This window comes from Octopus sinensis, linkage group LG18 (genome assembly GCF_006345805.1).
Source record: "Octopus sinensis linkage group LG18, ASM634580v1, whole genome shotgun sequence".
NCBI classification, from domain to species: domain Eukaryota; kingdom Metazoa; phylum Mollusca; class Cephalopoda; order Octopoda; family Octopodidae; genus Octopus; species Octopus sinensis.
Genome location: NC_043014.1, coordinates 21,535,892 through 21,557,551, shown reverse-complemented (window position 1 = coordinate 21,557,551; position 21,660 = coordinate 21,535,892). Strand labels below are relative to the sequence as shown.

General features: G+C 37.4%; 1 protein-coding gene and 1 pseudogene across 1 annotated transcript in view; both read right to left on the bottom strand.

The window, feature by feature from the left end:
- Window positions 1-4,305: 4,305 nt before the first annotated feature.
- The window catches only part of LOC118766909 (leucine-rich repeat-containing protein 74A-like), a 66,193-nt gene continuing 48,838 nt past the window's right edge, over window positions 4,306-21,660 (bottom strand). Inside the window, exons 9-10 of the mRNA XM_036510769.1 lie at window positions 5,087-5,179; window positions 4,306-4,453 (exon numbers count right to left, since the gene is read on the bottom strand). Of these exons, the coding sequence (XP_036366662.1) occupies window positions 4,337-4,453; window positions 5,087-5,179 (210 nt within the window). The 3' untranslated portion in view covers window positions 4,306-4,336. The remainder of the gene's footprint in view (window positions 4,454-5,086; window positions 5,180-21,660) is intronic.
- Window positions 14,061-15,145, bottom strand: LOC118766908 (annotated as a pseudogene).

Genomic DNA, 21,660 nt, shown 5'->3' with positions numbered 1-21,660 from the left:
GATGTTTTGGTTTTTATTTATAAAATATAAATATGCATATGTGTTGTTATTGAATAACATGTGGTTGAGCAAACCTATGATCAGTGGCATTCCATCTATGACCAATCTATCTTTCTGTTTCAGACACTGTCTATTTAGGACTACATTATTCAACATATACTTTTTTTTTAAGATTGTAGGGTATGATTTATGGAATTTTGTGGTGTTATTTAGTAGGTAGTCTCCTTTGTGTTTGGTGTTTAGCTGTGCAAAGAAGTTATTGAACATGTGAAATGTAACAAATATGTGTGTAATAGTATTTTAGTATATGTTGTCATACTGTCAATAAACACACACATTATTTGTAGTTTACTACTTTGTTACCAGCTTTTTAAATGAGTTCTCCATGCCTGTGTTTTTACAGGTGTTTGGTTTATATATGCATATGTGTAATTCTTGTTCCTGTATGTATGTATGTGTTGTTACAATTGGAGTGAGTCTGTGTGGTGAATGATGAACTATAGTGTGTGTTTGTGTAAACTCACTCATATACACATGGATGCTCATTACCATGAAGATGCTACAATACTACCCCAATAATTACAGACATATACATGAATACAACAAACACTCACATGCACGTTCTTCCCCCTTGCACTCACCACCAACAAATTATAAATACCAGACACTCAAAAAGACCATGACAGAGAACTCATTGAAAAATCAAGTTGTGTGGTAAAATACTTTGACAAATCAACTAATAATACAACATGTGCGTGTGTGTGTGTGAGAGAGAGAGAGATCCATCGGCAGAATGGCTCTCCCAAAATCTATCATCTGTTTCAGCAGTTTCATATCCAGGATCATATGAAACAAGAAATATATGTGCATTTACAACTTTGTGAAGATTGGAAGTTTCAGCTTCAAATAAATGTGTGTGTGTATTTTATTTTGCATACAAAAACAGTGCTTGTACAGCTTTGTGTTGGAAATATATAGAACCAGAATGTTTGTTTGTATGTAATACAAACAGTTAGGTGATTATTTAAATTATAGTTTTGTTTGCTCAGCATTTTTGTTAACTTCATACATCAGTGGATTAAAAAGAAATAATTGGTAATGGTGCAAACTGAGATAACAGTGTTTTCAAATTCTTAAACCTCTTTTTACTAGATGTGTGCATTTTATCATGCATCAAGTGAGTCCTTTTAAAAAATCTGGTAATGTTAGGGGTCATGTCAGCAGGCATGTCAGTTTGCTTTTGATTAGAATTGAAGCAAGGTAGCACTTTGGAATTCATCTTAATATCATTTGTTTACAGCTGCAAAGATTGGTTTCATTACTGTTCATGACTCCCATAATCCAATAAAGAAATCTTTACATGGTTACTTGACCTGATGGAAATAGCAACCAAATCTTCAATTCGCACACTAGTCTTAGGAAATATCAGATAATGTGGCCTAGGACCAACTGAAGTCTTTTCCCTTTATATCCTGGCACTCCAAAAAAATACGCCCCAAGAAACAAACTTGTCTTTTCACTCTGTGCTGGTACCATACAAATGCACCCATGCTATTGGCACATAAAAAGCACCCAACACCACTCTGAAGTGGTTGGTATTAGACAGGACATCCAGCCATATAAACCATGCCAAAACAGATAATTGGAGCCTGAACAGCTCTCTGGCTGGTCAGCATGGAAAACAGACATTAAACGATGATGACGATGGATGATATACGCATATTTACTATGAAAGTTTGACTTAGTTGGTCTTTTCATTTCCATATTCAATGGGTGCAGTGATATATTTGGCAATAAAATATAGCGTTTTAAAATCTAAATCATTTATTTTCCCCATTTAAAAAGGTTACAAAAGAAAACAAAACATTATTCTCAATGATATGGACATTACCTAATGGGTAAAAATAATAAATGAATGAAGAAATTTTTAGTTGATTATAGCTAAACAGGACTTGTTCAGCTGGAATTGTGAGTAAAGTTGCATATGGTAGTGGAAGTATCAGCTGTTAAGGCCACAAATGTTTGGCACTGATGAATCCAAAAATTCAGATTTTAGTTGTGTAACAGCTAGTAATAATGATAATTCAAATTTTTTTAGAATTGTAAAAATTGTTCAACCTTATACTTGGATTTTTGGATTTGTTCAAAGAAAATTTACATTTTTCTGAAGTGCGGGCAGAAATTTGCTGGATATATGAAAAAAAAATTCAGTCTTCATGCTAAGTAGGAATTGAACCTAGACCTTGTTGATGCCATAGTCTATGCAGTTAGCAACTATGCTATGGGCACTCAGTTTAAATTAAACAGTCATAAACATCCTTTGAATCTACATCTCTGAGAAGGTTCTTGAGCATGAGAAAACTCCATGTTCCCCCCCCCCCTTCCTTTTCCCTCTTATATAAGGTGGTTGTAGCTGTTTTGCTCCAGGTTCAGGTCTGATCAAAGGTATTCTAACCATGAATGTCCTCTAATTTTATATATCAGAAATTACATAGTCCATAACATTGCCATTTTAAGATGATATGGCTAAGTGTCTTGTAGTTGTAAAGAGCATATGAGATCAGACCTAAAAGGTTAAAATTGATAATTATTAGAAATAATGAGAAAATGATGAAAATCCTATGTTATTACTGAAAGATCAAGTAATTGGTGTGATAGGTAGGAAATTTGGCTGCTACTTCTAGTAAGTTGATCAACCTTTAGGTTATTGTAGGTTAGTCAGGTCTGTAGGAAAAACATGGACATGTAGGTGGAATTCTGATTTAAGCACCCCATATAACACCTCATAACTTTATTTTTTGGAATTTTCTGAAAATGTTTGTGAAATTGTGTTCTACATATGGGAATTCATATGATTATGTAAAAAAAAAATTATTTTTTGCTTCATTTAAGGGCAATTTGGCTGTTATTTTTAGTACATCTCATGACCACCTGATTACCTTCCTCACTTTTTTGTCACTCTGACATATTGATGTTCTTCAATATTAAATACATTTATTGGAATGATGATGCACCCAATGGTGGTCTGTTACTGGGATTTAGGCAAAACAATTCAAAAAGGTAAAACTTTTAGGAATTTTTTGGGGTGGAGCAGGGTTAAAAAATTTAAAACAGAAAATTTTGTTCATAATTGTATGAATTCCTGTGTGTAGAACACAAATTTACAAAAATTTTCTGAAAATTCCCAAAGCTCTAAAAGTTTTGGGGGATTACATGTGATTCTTAAACCACAATTCTACCCTGGTGTATTCCAGTAGGTAGCTGTCCTGGGAAGAAAGGATTGGGTTAAGTATTGAGTCTGGGATTTGGAGGTAACATGGGTGGACCTGGTTAAAGAGAGTATGCAACTAGTTGGTAGTTCAGAGAACAAGCTGGAAGTGCATTGCATAGAGTTAACACAATATGTGTATGGTGTGTTATATAAGTAACTAGCAGTATCGCCCGGCGTTGCTCGGGTTTGTAAGGGAAATAACTATATAAACATTTTTAGAGAGTTATAGCAAAAAAATGCATTAAAAATGGAATAAAAAATTATGGTAATTCTTTTTTAAATCGTTGACTCAGTGTCTTCAAGCCATGAAGTCGTTGTTCTAAAAGAACGCTGGTCTCCTTGACAACGCTTTACGACGTTGATTTCCTTACACTCCCTTCCCCACAGCTTTACGAAGGAGGGAAGAAGGGAGAGAAGCAAACAGGTGCAGGTGTGACCATGGACGCCAACTCCGCCACCATCGACACACGAAAAATTATGCATTAAAATGGAATAAAAAATGTTAAATTATTTTTAAAATCGTAGACTCATCGTAGACGCGCACTAATACTCAGATGGGCTCGATATGAATCACGACTATAAGATACCCGAATTTGGTTAAACTGCACCGCAAAATGTGGGAGTAGTTAGGAATCTAAATCGAAGGGGACAGACACTCACACAACTACAGTTTTATATATATAGATATCATGGTAGTAGGCATGGTCAAGTGATTCAGAAGTTTGCTTCGCAGTCAGAACATCCTAGATTTGAATCCCACTGTGTAGCATCTTGGACAGCTTTTATTATAGTGATGGGTCATCTTAAACCTTATGGGTAAAATTGAGAAGGCATAAAATGTGAAGTTATCAGATGGACTGAACCTGTAATTCAAAGACCTATCTTTATCAGACACTGTCATTCTGATTCTGCCTTACAGGCACTTCAATTAATCAATCAATCAATGGGAATCATTGCTATTGAAACAAGTGGAGAATTCATTTACCATAATGAATATTGTTTATGTACTGTGTGTCACAAGGACAGGAACAAAATTATAGTGGAATTTAGACTTTATTATAAATGCTATTTTCCAAATTTGAAGTCTTTTCCTGAAACCCAAGGATGGAAAATAATCTCAATATCTTTCTTCTCCTTTATTTTTTTCAATTTAGCTTCTTGTTCTTTATTGAAAGACACATTCTGCAAGGAGAAAGAATACTGTACTTTTCTAGTTGACTTTGAGTAAGAAAGACAGTTTCTATTACTTTTTCACAGAACCTCCAAGACTAGTTGGAAGAAAGGAAGTTCTAAGATTGGAGACCTAGCCTGAATACTTGTGACAAAGTAGAGTTCCTTAAAGGTGCTCAGGCATGTAGTTGGTAGTGTTAAACTGGAAGAAGATTATTGGTTCTGACATCCAAGGTTTGCTTTGAAGAGGAAAATGTTATTTTCCTGGCACAGATACTAGAAACAGCAAAGCATTAAACTGAATACTTGGCAATGTTTAGTTTCAACTGTCTGTATTCTGAGTTAAAATTATGTCAAAGCCAACTATGACATTACAGTCTTAAGGGTCAACGAATTAAGTGATGGTTATATATTGGAATCTGGTTAAATTGTCTACACTGCTTCTTCCTCCCAAATATATTTCTATGTCTGTGTTAAATATATTTTAAGTGTTATGAATGACAAAAGTTGAGCACCCAAGAAAATACATTATCCCTGTGGTCTTTTCCCTGAAGTGAGCTCGCTGAATAATACTTGGTACATATCTATATTTAACAATATACAGTATACAGAGTAAAATAACCATTCATAATTTGACAAACCTACCTGAATATTCAAAAGCTTCAATGCTGAAGTGGGAGAATTTAATGCAACCAATATAGCATCCACACCTTCATAATGTACAAAGTTCCCTTGTAACTATAATAAATACACACATGAAGATATATATCAGATTAATGGAGATAACATGATAATGCATCAGCTTCACATTGGATGAAGAAAAAAATTAACTGTCCTGTTCAGAGAAAGATGTCGTCTCAGAGGAAGAATTACAAGTGAGGCAGCAGTGAAAGTTTCTCTCTTTGGGAGAGTGAATGTTAAGGGAATTATGTTGGTAATTATGAAATGTTTTTAGTTAAGTATGAATATGTATTTTATGAATGTAGATAATTACTGAAAATCGAGTCAGGTTTAATTCATTTAGCTGATAGTTTCTGAACTGGGAGATTATTTATGATTTGCATTGGACATGGGCAAAGGAAGGGTCCACAGCTCAAATGAGAGGCAACTTGTCATGAGGTGTTCAGTCGGGCATCACTGAAATACTCTGTAAATCTACCTGTTAATCTCGGAGCCATTTCTACACATCAAATAATCTACTTAGTTTGTATTGGTTGTGTGGTGGTATTGAGGAAGATTGGATAGGTATGTTTATAAGAATTGTATATGTAGTAAAAAAATTTCAATTGTTTATTATGCAAATTGTGTGGGGTTGAGTTTAGATTCCCAATTTGAGTGGAATAATTATATTGACAAATATAGCTTGCTATGGTGTCTATAAAAACTGGTTTACATTAGTAAATTCAATTATTCCTAATAATTGATGTCACATTTTCTGTTGTAAGAAACACTGGCAAACAAAGTAAAAGACATGCTTTATATATATAGAAAGAGAGAGAGGGGAGTGAGTGGATAAACAAGAAAAGGGTATTCAACACATTTAGTAGGAGTTACGGTTTGCTTCTGTTCTGTGCGGCTTCAAGTTTCACTGGCTCCCAACAGGAGCTTGTCTTGTGCTCTGGATTCAAACCATAACACGAAAGAGAAGGGTCCCCACAAAACTTGAAGTCACATAGAACTGAATCAAACTTTTAAATATGTATGTATATATCATCATCATTGTTTAACATCTAGTTTCCATGCTGGCATAGGTTGAATGGTTTGACAGGAGCTGGCCAGACAGGAGACTGCATTAGACTTGTGTGTCTGTTTTGGCATGGTTTCTACAGCTGGATGCCCTTCCTAACACTGACCACCCCACAAAGTGGACTGAATGCTTTTTATGTGGCACCAGCACAAGCAAGGTCAATTTTGGCATGGTGTTTACAGCTGGATACCCTTCCAGATGCAAATCATTTTATACCGTGGACTGGGTGCTTTTTATGTGGCACCAACACTGGCAGGGTCACCAAGTAACTTGTAAGACAAAGAACTTTTGAGAGGAGGGGGAATTGGAGGAGGTGATCTTATTGCTCGATGATTAAAGGTTAGAGTGTGACAGAAACAGTTGTCTTGCTGTAGAGGAGGTACATGGTTACCTGGCCAGCAAGAGAGAGTATGTAACTACCCAGCCAGAGGGAAGAGCAGGAGAGATGGTGGTGAAGTGCCAGGGCATACCCTCAAGGTATGGAGGTCATATAAGTAACAGGGTATTGCCAAAGATGATTGACTAGGAAGTAGAAACTTCATATGGATGCACAGTGTTGGGGTGGGGAATGCAGTGACTGGTGAAAACCTAGGTATATAAAGGGGGTGAGAGACTATGGGATAGCAATAATACAGTGAGGACAGGACTGGGGAGTGAGAGATAAGCATAGTGCATGAAAAGAAATATGAGGAAGAGATGTAGTTTGGTTTGTTGGGGTAAGGGTGTGAAAAGTTTGTGTGGGTGGAACACACAGTGCCTCTAGAACTTGTTTCAGTTATTAGACTGTGGCCATGCTGGGGTACCACCTAAAATTTTTTAGTTGAATGAATTGACCCCAGTACTCTAGAGTGGAAATGAACAACATTTCTTGAAGGACAATGATGTTTGTTTACATCTATCCAATAATGTCAAGACAAGGGTACACAAGTATATATATTTATGACAAGCTTCTTTCAGTTTCCATCTATGAAATCCACTCATAAAGATTTGGTTGACTGGGGATAAAGTAGAAAACACTTGCCCAAGATGCCATGTAGTGGGACAAAACACAGTTATGTCTGTGCCTGTACAGCTATATATATCACATATAATTATTACATAATTTAAAAACCCCTTGGACAGTTTCTTATTTCTTTATTGCCCACAAGGGGCTAAACACAGAGGGGACAGACAAAAGGATTAAGTTGATTATATGGACCCCTGTATGTAACTAATACTTTATTTATCGACCCCGAAAGGATGAAAGGCAAAGTTGACCTCGGTGGAATTTGAACTCAGAATGTAACGGCAGATGAAATACTGCTAAGCGTTTCACCCAGCATGCTAATGATTCTGCCAGCTTGCTGCCTTTCCCTAGGACAGTTTAATTGGAGTACAAGGTATCAGCAGAATCAGTTGATTAAAACTAACAGCAGTAGCATAGAGAGCCGAACCAGTTACAGAGATGACATGTTGAGCATGTACTAGTAATACAATATTCACTCATAGTTTAGTTTGACAATATGAAAGGCAATAAAATAGCAATGCACACAGAAAATATTGAAATTTTAAAAAATGCCAGTGTTTCTGCTTTCACCACTTCTTGACATTATAAAACCAACAGCTTTCCACACAAGTATTGCAAACTGACAACAAAGAACAGTTAGAAAATTGTGTTTGTATTACACTAGTCTAGATTTATATTTTGCATGCATAAATATAGAAATCTAGATAAGACACCACAAAAAGCTTCTCAACAAAACTACTGAGAAATATGCACCAACACAAATAATGATTTGAAACAGCAAATAATTTTAAACTATAAATATTCGGTAAGATTTTTAGCTGCCAAATATTTATAACTATTAGGGACCAAAAATTTTATGTTTAACTGTAAATGTTGGTTAATCAGTCCTGCTGAATGTGAGGTTGGACCAGCTAGCATAGTTCTAAATAGTGTTAACAATTGTATTAGGAATGCCAAAAGCTTGCATCAATCAGTAGAATATTAATAATGATTTAAAATTTTGGCACAAGACCAGCAATTTCAGGTGAGTGGGTAAATGCTCAACTGGTGGGTAAATTTCAGCAGCCCTGAAAAGATGAAAGGCAAAGTTGACTTAAGATTTCCTCAATGTTACACATGGAAGCCAAATGAAAAATTCCTCTATTAATGTAGGATCATGCAAACCATATTAGTGTATAAGAATCTCATCTACAATATTAGCAGAAGGTGTTCAATCTTTGCTTGAGTAAGGTAATATTTGAGGTAGCCTCCTAATACTATAAAACCTTACTAACTTGTAGATTCAAAGAGAAAAGTATCTACACAACTCACACCTTGCTTCCTACAAATGAAAAAAGGTTAATGTTTCACTTTTTACTCATCATAATAGCTAAACAGCTACAGACTTTAACTGACAAGCATTTTCCTCCTGATTGTCTAGAAATCTTTAACAGATACAATCTTAAAATTAGCTATAGTTGCACATCAAACATGGAAAACATTGCACATATCTAGTATCAAAACTGACACAAGATAAATCCTGCAATATAGGAGCAAAAGACAATTGAACTTAGTAGAAACACATACATTACACAGGTTGAATAATCAAATAATTTAAACAAATTATATAATCATACATCCTTCTGTAAGCACAAAGGTAAAAAGAACACCACGGAAGTGGCCAACTACATTTGGAAGTTAAAAAGTTTCATCTGGAGTAGTAAATGAGACATCTTAGAAAGCTCTTATCCCTACTAAACTGAAAGTAAAATGTAGTCTGTGCACTGCAGAGAAGAGAAGAATCTTCAAAAGCTTTGATGAACAAGATTCTTATCTAAAAAAATAATAATTGGGAGATGCAGAAACTTTGAAAAGTACTCGTTATCCAGGATGGCTGAAAAATGTCAATATTGTCAAACATTCTGGGAGACCTGCAACCAGCAGAACTGAGAAAAACATTGCAGCTGTGAGGGGAAATTGTTGAATCACCATCTGTGAGTTATCAGAGTATGTGCAGATTAGTTACGGTTCAGTTCAGTACATTATCAATGAAGATTTGGGTATGATACACATATCTGCCAAGTTTGTGCCAAAACTGCTTTCAGCAGACCAAAAGGACACTCGAGTTACAGTTGCACAAGATCTTTTTGACTGTGTTGAGAATGATAAAAGCTTTTTGAAAACTTTGCATAGGCTTTTGAGCAGGAATCACCTAGTTTTTGTCAAGATTTGATGCAGATTCTCTGTCATGGTCGATGCAACAATGACACGCTACACATGTTCCTTCTAGGCACTGTTGTAAACAGTGCAAGTAAGCTAAAATGTTAAAACTTAGTGCATAAGCACAGCAGTTGCTGGTTGATATCTGTGCCAAGTGGCTTTACTCTTCATGCTTTAGCTCCATTAATATGGCAACAGTCCGGATACTTATTGATCAGCCCACATACATACTTATGTACATTATGGCTGGCTGCAAACTCATGTTCGAGTAGCATCACCACCTAATCAAAGACTATGACCAGCCATTTTTGTGATAGGTTTTACTTTTTTTCAAGCATGCCTGGGCATGATGATTTTTTTATAATAGGGAAAGGATTTGCACAAATCCAATCCCACTCTCTAAACATGGACAACATAAACTCAAAAAAAACTTGTCTACATCATTGAATATTGTCAGTGTTACAGGTTTTCTCTCAGAGTCTCCCTCTCCTAGATAGATGTGACAACAACAGAGGGGTCTCCCACTCCCAGCGAACTACAATACTCTCATATAAATATATGTATATATACACATTGTTGGATATGGCTGTTGACAGCTCATGAGCTCTTCCACCCTTTGACGGGTCTATTTTTCATCCTGCAGGGTGTCCAACAATCACCCACCTCACCTAACAAGCTTGATGGGGTTGCCAGTTTAGTCACTGGTGATCTGACCATGCAACAGGTTGTACTGTGTTGCATGTTACCAGTAGCGCCCATACATACATTCACACACATGCGCGCGCACACACACACACACACACACACACAACACATACATATGTACATGGATGCATGCTACTAAATACCTCATAAACAAGAGAGACAATGAAGCCCTTGAAATTCAAGGTGCAATCATAAATGTAGATTGTCATATTTCTGTGGAAAACATCACACATGATTAGCAGCTGCCCAAAAATGGCATCAAAGTATTACCTCCCTATGCAACATAGAATTGTTGCAAAAAGCAATATACAATGCCATTCATAAAAAAGACTGTCTTGGAATAAATGAAGAGAATCTCCCTGTTATTGACTACACACAAAAACATCAACACAAGAAGTATTGGTGGAACATTCCCATCAAAACATTTGTCAAGTGTAAACATAACAGTCAGGATGTTGTTGCTTGAAACAGACAAAAAGTGTGTAGCATCACAGAGGTCAGCTGTCCTGCTGATGTGAATATCTCTTTGAAAATCAATGAGAAAGAAGATGATTATGAAAAGCAGTTCCAAAAACCTCCAGCTTCTATATCCAGATTATAAATTAACATTTACACCAATTGGTGAACTTGTTTTGTTAGCAAAAGCTTGGCAAAACGGTCTAAATAAGTTTGGATTTCAGAAAAGGAAATCAACCAACTGATTTGCACATTACAAATGCAATCTGCATGTGAAACAATAAAAACATGCAACACTTTTCTCAGGTTTAAAATGTGACAATTTCTTTATCTACATTCTGATGATGGAGTTTTGTATCTTTGTTAGAGACCAGGTCCTTCCTCAGTATTATATATATATATATATATATATATATATTACCAGTGTCACATTATTGGCACTTGTGCCAGTGGCATGTAAAAGCACCCGCTACACTCTCAGAGTGGTTGGCATTAGGAAGGGCATCCAGCTGTAGAAACTCTGCCAGATCAGATTGGAGCCTGGTGCAGCCATCTGGCTTGCCAGTCTTCAGTTAAACTGTCCAACCCATGGCAGCATGGAAAGCAGATGTTAAACGATGATGATGATATATATATATATAGGTGCAGGAGTGGGTGTGTGGTAAGTAGCTTGCTTACCAACCACATGGTTCTGGGTTCAGTCCCACTGCGTGGCACCTTAGGCAAGTGTCTTCTACTATAGCCTCAGGCTGACCAAAGCCTTGTAAGTGGATTTGGTAGACGGAAACTGAAAAGAAGCTCATCGTATATATTTATATGTATATATATATATGTATGTGTGTATAGGTTTTTGTGTCTGTGTTTGTACCCCCAACATCGCTTGACAACCGATGCTGGTGTGTTTACACCCCCGTAACTTAGCGGTTTGGCAAAAGTGACCGATAGAATAAGTGCTAGGCTTATGAAGAATAAGTCCTGGGGTTGATTTGCTCAACTAAAGGTTGTGCTCCAGCATGACCACAATCAAATGACTGAAACATGTGAAAGAGTAAAGAGAATATATATATATATATATATATTATATAAAAGGGCTTAGTAAAATAAATTACTTTGATATATATATATTTGTAAATACTATTATTATTATTGATAAACACACACATAAGACAGTAGTGCGTGATTTTAGGAAAATATACCTGTTGTTTCTATTTGTAAATATTGTTATTGCTGTTGAGATACACATACACAAGACAGCAGTATGTGATTTGAGAAACATGTGCCAGTTATTTCTAGCTGGTGTTTTTATTCTTGCTCATTGATACATATAAACATATATTAGACAGGAGGATGTAATTCAAAGAGAAATTGTATAATTTTTCAGAAAATAATAAATGTAAAACCTAAAATGATAGAAGTTGAAATACACAGGTTTATTTAGGACTATGTAAATAGACAAGCACATACTTACACATAGACACACATACATCAACTATATGTATTCATGTATGAGTGTATGTGTGTGTCTATTCTCTCTCTCTTGCTATATATATATATATCCTACTGAAGTTTACGAAGTATGGAATGTGTCTTTTAAATGTCGAACAACCACAGTGAGATTTCATATATTCTGTTTCCACTTGACATATGATGTTAATGGCAGTATGTGTAAATTGTAGTGAGTGGCTTAATTGGCTGATGAACATGGAGACAAAACTAGTTTGGTCTGTGCATATGCTGTACATTGAGAGAAAAAAATTAAGACAGAGTTATGTATCTTGTTAATTGTCTGTAAAGAAAATAGACAAACTGAGCACATGCATTTGCACAAAATAACTGTGATTATGTATATTATGTTTTTTTTTTCTGCATATGGGTGTGTTCTTAACAAAGTTCAGGGAACTTGTTAAATTTCTTCCAACCACTTGAGGTATTTCAAATTTTGCCAGCTTTTTTTCATATTTCCTACACTGATGTATGTGGTTTTGCATGCTGAACATTGAATTCTTTTTCAAAAGTATTTACTGGAAACAGAATTTTTATTCTCGAATTTTTGCTATGTATTTAAAATACATTCAAATAGTTTTCCGAATAGGTCACACTTTGCTACATGAATTCATGGAAATATGAGTCTACTGTAGGAGGAGGAGTGCCACAATGCTGTTTGTTTCCACACTTAAGATAGGCTCAAGTACTTTCTACTTCTTGAGTGTGGGTCCTGTCTTGAAGGCTGACAAACTCAATGTTGTGTGTGGTTCACTGTTCAATGCTGAAAGTGGCAGCTTGGTATCTCTTGACTGTGTGAATATGCTCCACACAGATTACTGTAAAATTTTATTCCCAATAGAATTAATTGTTGTACCTAGCAACTTAAAAGCAAAATTGAACTCCTAAGAGGAAGGGTACCCCCTTCTAACTTTGTGCCTTTTCTCATGGATACAGATTCTCGGCATTTTCTTTTATTACAGAAAAAATGTGTTGCCATGACGACAGCTGTGATTTTTGATATGTCAGTAATGGCAGTTTTCGATTAGCTAAAATTGCAGAACTTTAAATGCTTGAAACTTCTTTATTATCAATTGCTAGGAAAATGGAATGCAATGTTTGTCATCAGTATGTAAAGCCACGTAAGGGTAGAAAATTTGTAAAGCATCTAATGAAAATTTGAAATACTTCAAATGGTTGAAATAAATTTAACATCTGTATGAATGTGATCTTACTTCTATAACTACCAGGAGTGAAGGACCTCTAGCTGTTGTCACAGCATCCTTTTAGGAAAGGGATATTCTGGTGTAAAACCTGTGGTTTCACATGATTATTAGTCATCTCACTTCAACCTGTCACCAGGTACTAATCACGGGGATGCAGGGAGTGGTACTCATCATGTGAAGTATTTATCACTTTATCCAATGACATACAGATGACCTCATTTGTCATCCAATCTACAGAGAATCCTATGATGATAGAGGAGCAACAATGTGTGCCAACCAAGCCAATTGCAAGTGCACAATACACTACAACTTTTATCTGTCATCTATGCTTCAAACTATGCAGATTTGCAACAAGACTGATTAATTCATATGAAAAGTCATGAATGGAAGGTCAGAAATTTCATTGACAATGATGATTCACAAGGAGACAGCAATCATCTGTAAAGATAGTGAAATCACCATAATACCTATCCATCCATCCATCTGTCTGTCCATGCATGCATGTGTGTATATATCTATCCATCCATATATGTATGTGTGTGTGTGCGTGTGTATGTATGTATATTTATGTATATGGTCATATATGCATGTGTCTATATATGATTCACACACACACACACACACACCGATATACGTAGAAGTGAGTTCAGATGTATATATTATCTGGAAGGATACTGTGTTTGCTCTCAGTTGGATTCCAGAGGCTGAAGAGTTTCATATATTAGGTTGTCTAGAAAGTTCTTGTGGTTTTTAACCTTTAAATTCAGTTGCACATATCTCGGCTCAAACTAAACTTTATTAATCGAAATAAACACCATCAAAATCAACACACTTTTGCCAACGTGAAACAAGAATATTTATGCCAGTAGCATAAAAATCCTGCCTTTTGGTGGCGATGAAGTCGTTGAAGGTGTGTTTGGCATCGTCTTGGTTTTTGAAGCATTTCTCACACAGGAAGTTGTTGAGATACTTGAAAAAGTGGTAGTCGATAGGAAAGAGGTCTGGTGAGTATGGTGGATGAGGCAGAGTTTCGTAGCCCAATTCGTTCAACTTCTGCGGGGTCAGTTGTGCAACGTACAGCCGAGCATTGTCATAGAGAAGAATTGGACTTTTTCTATTGACCAATGCTGGCTGTTGTTGTCAGAGTTTCTTCAGTATTTTATCTATTTGCTGACAGTACTTCTCTGCAATAATGGTTTCGCCTGGATCCAAAAAGCTGTGATGGGTGAGACCGGCCACAGATCACCAAACAGTCCCCGTGACCTTCTTTTGGTGCAACTTTGGCTTCAGGAAGTGCTGTGGAGCTTCATCGACATCCAACCACTGAGCTGAGTGTCGCCGGTTGTTGTAAAGAATCCACTTTTCATTGCAAGTCACAATCCAGTTGAGAAACTGGTCATTCTTGTTGTGTTCAAGAAGGGAAGACGACACTTCAAAATGGTGTTTTTTTTGGTTTTCGTTCAATTCATGCAGCATCCATTTCTCAAGTATTTTTGTTTTCCCAATCACTTTCAAGTGTTTGGAAATTGTCATATATGTTATGTCTAATTCAGACGCAAGCTCTCGAACAGTTGTGCATGGATTGGCTTCCACTAAGGCTCTTAGTTGATCATTGTCAACATCCAATGGCTGACCACTACGCTTATCATCTTCAAGACTCTCATCACCACTACGAAATTTCTTGAACCACCATTGTGCTGTACATTCATTAGTAGTTCCTGGGCCTAATGCATCATTGATATCGTGAGCTGTTTCAGCAGCTTTTCGGCCTAGCTTGAACTGGAATAAGAAAATTGTGCGAATTTGCCTTTTGTCCATGTTGTATTGAATGTTCCGGAAAAAATGGTGTAATTATTCAAAAAGAAAAAGAGTAACACAATTATATATAGTGAAAAACGGGCTTTAAAATGATATATAAATCAAAGTAATTTAATGAAAATTAATTTGAAAATACATCATTTAAAACCAAAATTGAAAATTCCACAAGAACTTTCTTGACACCCTAATCTATAATGAGTTGATGCATAAACATCACAAAAAATTTATGTACAGCATTTGAGAACTCAATGCTTAACACATTGCTAAACTCCTATACATAATTATAATGAAATAAATATTTATTTTTTTATTGTCCACAGGGGGCTAAACATAGAGTATTCAAACAAGGACAGACGAAGGGATTAATTCGATTACATCGACCCCAGTGCGTAACTGGTACTTATTTAATCAACCCCAAAAGGATGAAAGGCAAAGTCAACCTTGGTGGAATTTGAACTCAGAACATAACGACAGATGAAATACCACTGTGCATTTCACCTGGTGTGCTAATGATTCTGCTAGCTTGCTGCTTTATAATGAAATATTGATGAAATAACTTGCATATATATACAGAATCAGCTAAAAAGTGGCTGTGTTGTAAGAAGTTTGCCTTCCAACCATATGATTCCAGGTTCAGTCCCACTGCATGGCACCTTGGGCAAGTGTTTTCTACTATAGCCTCAGACCAACCAAAGCCTTGTGATTGGATTTAGTAACTAGAGACTGAAAGAAGCCTGTCATATATGTGTGTCTGTGTTTGTACCCCACCACTGCTTGACAACCGGTGTTGGTGTGCTTACAACCCTGTAACTTAGTGGTTTAGCAAAAGAGATCGATAGAATGAGTATCAGGCTTAAAAAATAAAGATTATTATTGTGGCTATTTCAGTCAACTAAAAAAATAATTCAAGGCGGTGCCCCAGCATGGTCACAGTCTAATGACTGAAACAAATAAAAGAGAAAAAGAAGAGATAAAAGAGTAAAAAGAATAAATTCTATGGTTCATAGTGTTATTATTTTTGACAGGTTTCAATGGAATAAAAGCATTATCATTTATATAATTATGTAATTAACATTAATAATTAATCAATTTAAATGTAGAGGTAAACTATCACTTTTCAGTTAATCATGCATGTTAATTTCATAATTATATGCACGCTTTTGACTTGCATAATCACAGGTATTCATATACGTATAAATACGTATATACATACCTACATATATGTATGCGTGTGTGCACATATGCCCATGTGTATACATAATATATACATCATACATACATACATACATACATACATACATATATATATATATATATATATGTACATGTAATACATGTGGAGTGAAACGCATACATTAATATATATATATATATATATATAGAGAGAGAGAGAGAGAAAGACAGAAAGAAGATCCAGAGATGCTTGATGTTTATTTGCATATTTGCATTATCTCTGTGTCATCTCACTTGGATTCCTCTTATAGCCACTTTTTTTTTTCTGTGGACTTAGTCCTTGGTAAAGATTTTGGGTCAACGATCGAAAGGTGCTTTTTATGTGCCACCTGCAAGGATGCAGGTTATGTGATACTGTACGGGTGCAGGTTATGTGACACCAGCATCAGCCATGACTGTGATTTCACTTGGCTTGACGGATCTTCTCAAGCACAGCATATTGCCAAAAGTCTCGGTCACTAGTCATTGCCTCTGCGAGGCCCAAAGTTTGGAGATCATGCTTCACCACCTCATCCCATGTCTTCCTGGGTCTACCTCAACCACAGCTTCCCTCCACACTTAGAGATCAGAACTTCTTTACACAGATGTCCTTGTCCATACGCATCATATACCCATACCAGTGCGTTCATCTCTCTTGCACAGCACATCTGATGCCTCTTATGCCTAGATTTTCTCTCAAGATGCTTACACTCTGTTGAACATGCATATTGACATTGCACATCCAGCAAAGCACACTGGCTTCATTATTTTGAAGCCTGTGCATGTCCTCGGCTGTTACAGCCTGTTTCACTGCCATGTAGCATAGCTGTTCACACACAAGCATCATACAATCTGCTTTTCACTTTGAGCAAGAAGCACTTTGTTGCCAACAGGGGTAGGAGCCTTCTGAACTTTGCCCAGCTTAATCTTATCCCGACAGCTATGCTCTCAGAGCAACCACCTCTGCTACTAGTAACGGAAGCCATCAACAACCTCTAGCTTACCCCCTTGGCAGTTGATGGAGTCTATCTTCTGTACATTTTCGGTGTTTATTGTACCTGTGCACACAAAAGCTATTTTCTCTGTTAACCTTGTTCTGATATTGCTGTACCTTTATATGTCCAAAGCTTACACTGGATGCATCTTACAGAGTTACTACCTATACTTTTTCTAAAGATTGAGAAGGGCCATCAACTGGAAGGGACTTGTGATTTGTCTGCTTTCTTACTTACTTTGGTTTTTGCTAGGTTAACTCTGAGACATTTCGATTCTAGACCTTGCTTCCATACGTCTTTTCTAGTTCTGGTAGTAATTCAGCTATAAGAACAAGGTCATCAGCATTGAAGAGTTTCCAGAGGCAGCCTGTCTTAAATTCTTCTGTTATTGCCTGGAGGACTATGATGAATAAGAGGGGCTTAAGATCGATCCTTGGTGAACTCCCTACTTGTACTCTGAATTCTTCACTGTACTCGTTGCTAATCCTCACCTTACTGGTGGCATCTCTGTACATGGCTTGTACAACTCTCACCAGCCACTTGTATATTTCTAGTTTCCACATTGACCACCAAATAAGGAAGCAGAGGACCTTGTCAAAAGCTTTCTCCAAGTCAACACAAGCTAAGTATAGGGGTTTATCTTTGGCTATGTATTTCTCCTACAGCTTCCTTACCAGAAATATAGTATAAGTGGTGCTTCTCCCTAGCACAAAACCAAACTGCATCTCATCTAGACTAATTCTCTCCCTAATTAGTTGAGCTATGACTCTCTCTGTAACTGTCATCATCTGATCCAGCTATTTGATACCTCTGTAATTATTTCTATCTAAGGCAACACCTTTACTTTTGTAGCAGGTGACTATGATGCTGCTATACCAGTCATTAGGTATGACTCCTTCATGAATCTCCTGATTTACAATATGAGTGACCAGACCATAGCCTACACCACCAAATATTTTAAATATCTCAGCGGTGATTCCTGAAGGGCCAGAGGCTTTCTTTGTTTACATATCCTTAATTGCTTTATCTATCAAAGTACTGTCAATTCGGGTAGCTGATCCCTCAATTGGGTCAACCTTTGGCAGACTCTCCTCATCCCATTCGTTCTTTACATTCAGAGTCTTTCATAATGACATTTCCAAGCCTCTTTTTTTGTAGAATCACTAAATGCAAGGACACCTTAATCCATGCAGACACATTTCCCTTCCTTTGACATTACAATTTTGTCTCACTCACTGTCTTGCAATCTGGAAAACTTCAATTCTTTGGTCCTCACATCGCTGAACATAGGCAAACTTCCTTTTTTCTGCTTCTCCCTTGGTTAGATATGCCTGTCTTCTAGCTTCCTTTCTGACTATCTGATACAACTCCCTGCTATCACCACTCTTCCATGTCTCCCAGGCCTGTTTCTTTACTCTTATGGCCTTGTCTACAGCAACGTTTCACCACCACGTTACCCTAGGTCTGTTTGGGACTTTGCACCACCCACAGATTTGGTCTATGGCACTCAGCAAGCTATCTCGCAGGAATTCCCAGTTGCCCTCTATGTCACAAGTCTGTAACTCTTCCTCCCTCTCACCAAATTTCTCAATTAGGGTGTCCCTAAATCTCTGACCATATGAAGGGTCTTTAAGCTTCCAAATCCTTCTTTTCCAGACTGGTCTTTTTCTTGGCATCCTTCTGACCTGGAGTCACTGATGACTAGTCTATGCTGGGGGATACATTCAACAGGGAGGGTCTTTGTATTTAAGAGCAGCCATGCATACTATTGCTTGGTGCAATGTAATTGATCTGGCTAGCATACCCAGCTGATTGGTAGGTTATCAGGTGACTGGTTGGCTTCCTGAAGTTGGTGTTGCAAATCAATAGGTTATTAGCATCACAGAACTCCTGTAGCCTTGTTCCCTCTTTGTTTTGGGAACCAATTCAATGGCCCCCATGTACACCATGGAAAATACCGGGCTGCTGTCCAACATGCCCATTGAAATCTCCAGCCTTAGAAGTAGCCTACAGAAGAATACCATAAAAATGGCCCTTCTGTTCATTTGGTAGGCCCACCTGTGGGGCATAGGCAGAGATAATCGATGCTATGCTATTATGCAAGACTAGCCTGAGCTTAGACACTCTCTTGCTCACTCTGACTACCTCTATGACCTTATCCACCCATTTCTCTGCAAGACGTACGCCCACACCACCTACCCTGTCACTGTTACCTTCCCAGAAGATTTTATACATACATGTCTTGCCTGTGAGGAACCTAGCTGAAGTTCCTCTCCACCTTACCTCTTGGATACAACATACATCAAATGCCTCTGTTCAAGCATCTCAACAATCTCACTAGACCTACCTTTCAATGTGACTACATTGACAGTGCCAACCCTGAGGATTGGGAAAGGAGCATGGGATGGAACATGAGCAGGAGGGATGGTATTGGGCACCTGAAAAGAAGGGTTCAGTGATCGTTTGGTAACAGACATGTCACATCAGTTGGTCTCGCTTTAATCCACCATCATTCAAACATGTTAAAATTGTTGTCCCTATTATTGGTGAGTAGTGTTGTAAATATAAGTGTTACTGCTGCAAATATAAATAGGTCAATGTATAAATTAATTATATAAATGATCTACTATTGGTTAATCTATCATATATATAAAGAGGTAGGTGGTTTGTTAAATTGTTAATAATTTACTAAGTAACATATCATAGAGCGATTGTTGATGGTGGGAAGAGGGAGGGGGATGGAGGTATACAAGTCTTCTGGGAGAGAAGTGAGGCAGAGCCCTCTAGGGGTTTCCAGTATTGAGAATAGATTTCCGGTATAGGTGTGGGGATAGGTGGAAGCATCGCAGACAAGCAATGGTCAGTTTAAAACAAGTGCCTACGAATGGGAGAGACATAAGTAAAACAAGACTGCTTATGAATTTTTAGGGAACAGCGATGAAAACATTATGAAACGGGGAGAGAAAACTACGGTTTTAGGGAATTACAATTTGAAAGTCACTTGAAGAATTAACTTAAATAACTACAGGTTATAAATGTATGTTAGTAATACGGGTTAGATGAATGACTGAATGAATGAAGTGATTAAAAATGAGAGAAATTCTTAGCTTAGCTGTGTATCGCAATTGTCAATCAACAATAGTGAAGCAAACGGCGTGATATATATATGTAGTGACTTCATTTGGGCATGGAGTAGATTCGAACCTGAATTGCAAATTACCTCTGACATTTCAACAACATTTTTCTCACACACAGGGGCAAAGTGACTGAGTTCCTTTTGAGTGTTAGACCTCACAGAAGCAAGGTGGCTGAGTTCCTTTCAAGTGTTGGGCCTCACGGAGGCAATGACCAAGACCTTTGGCATTATGTCGTGTTTGGGAAGAAGACCCATCAAGTCGAGCAAATTCGCAGTCATGGCAGATACCAGTGTCACATAAATTGGCACCCATACTGGTAGCATGTAAACGCACCCCAGTGTCATGCAAATGGCACTCATGCCAGTGGCACATAAAAGCACTCATTACACTCTCAGACAGGTTGGCATTAGGAAGGGCATCCAACTGTAGGAAACAATGCCAAATCAGACTGTAGTCTGGTGCAGCTTTCCAGTGTGCGAGCTCAGTCAAACCATTTAACTCATGCCAACGTGCATAACGGATGTAAAATGATGATAGAGATTTATTATTGCTTGTTTTCACTTTTTCGAGATCAGTGACTTTTCGTCACTGGAAAAACCATATATATTTGCATTGAGAACCACTTCCCAACACCATTTGGTGGTTGTCAGAAGCTTAAGATGGGTCAATACCCAGAAACGTCAGGCTGGAGATGGGAAAGATGACTTCCTTTTTCAAATACTGATAGGGCACAGATAATGTGTCAATAGCCAGCTGGAGGAGATGTCTTCCTGGGGCTACAAGGTACAGCAGCATCAACCCTTAAGGGTTAGCCACATCTAGGTGGCAAATATACTTCACAATATATATATATATATCATCATCATCATCATCATCGTTTAACACTCATTTTCCATTGTGGCATGGGTTGGGTGGTTCGACTGGAGTCTGGGAAGCCAAGAGGCTGCACCAAGCTTCAGTCTGATATGGCATTGTTTCTACAGCTGGATGCCCTTCCTAATGCCAACCACTCCAAGAGTGTAGTGGGTGCTTTTTATGTGCCACCAGCATGGAAGCCAGTCAAGGCAGCACTGGCATCAGCCATGTTCAGATGGTGCTTATTATGTGCCACTGGCACAGGTATCACAACTACAATTTCCATTTGATTTTGGTTTTGATGTACTTGACTCAATAAGTCTCCTCAAGCACAGAATGTCACCCTACAATCCAAGGTACTTTTGAGTTGGCTGGTTATGC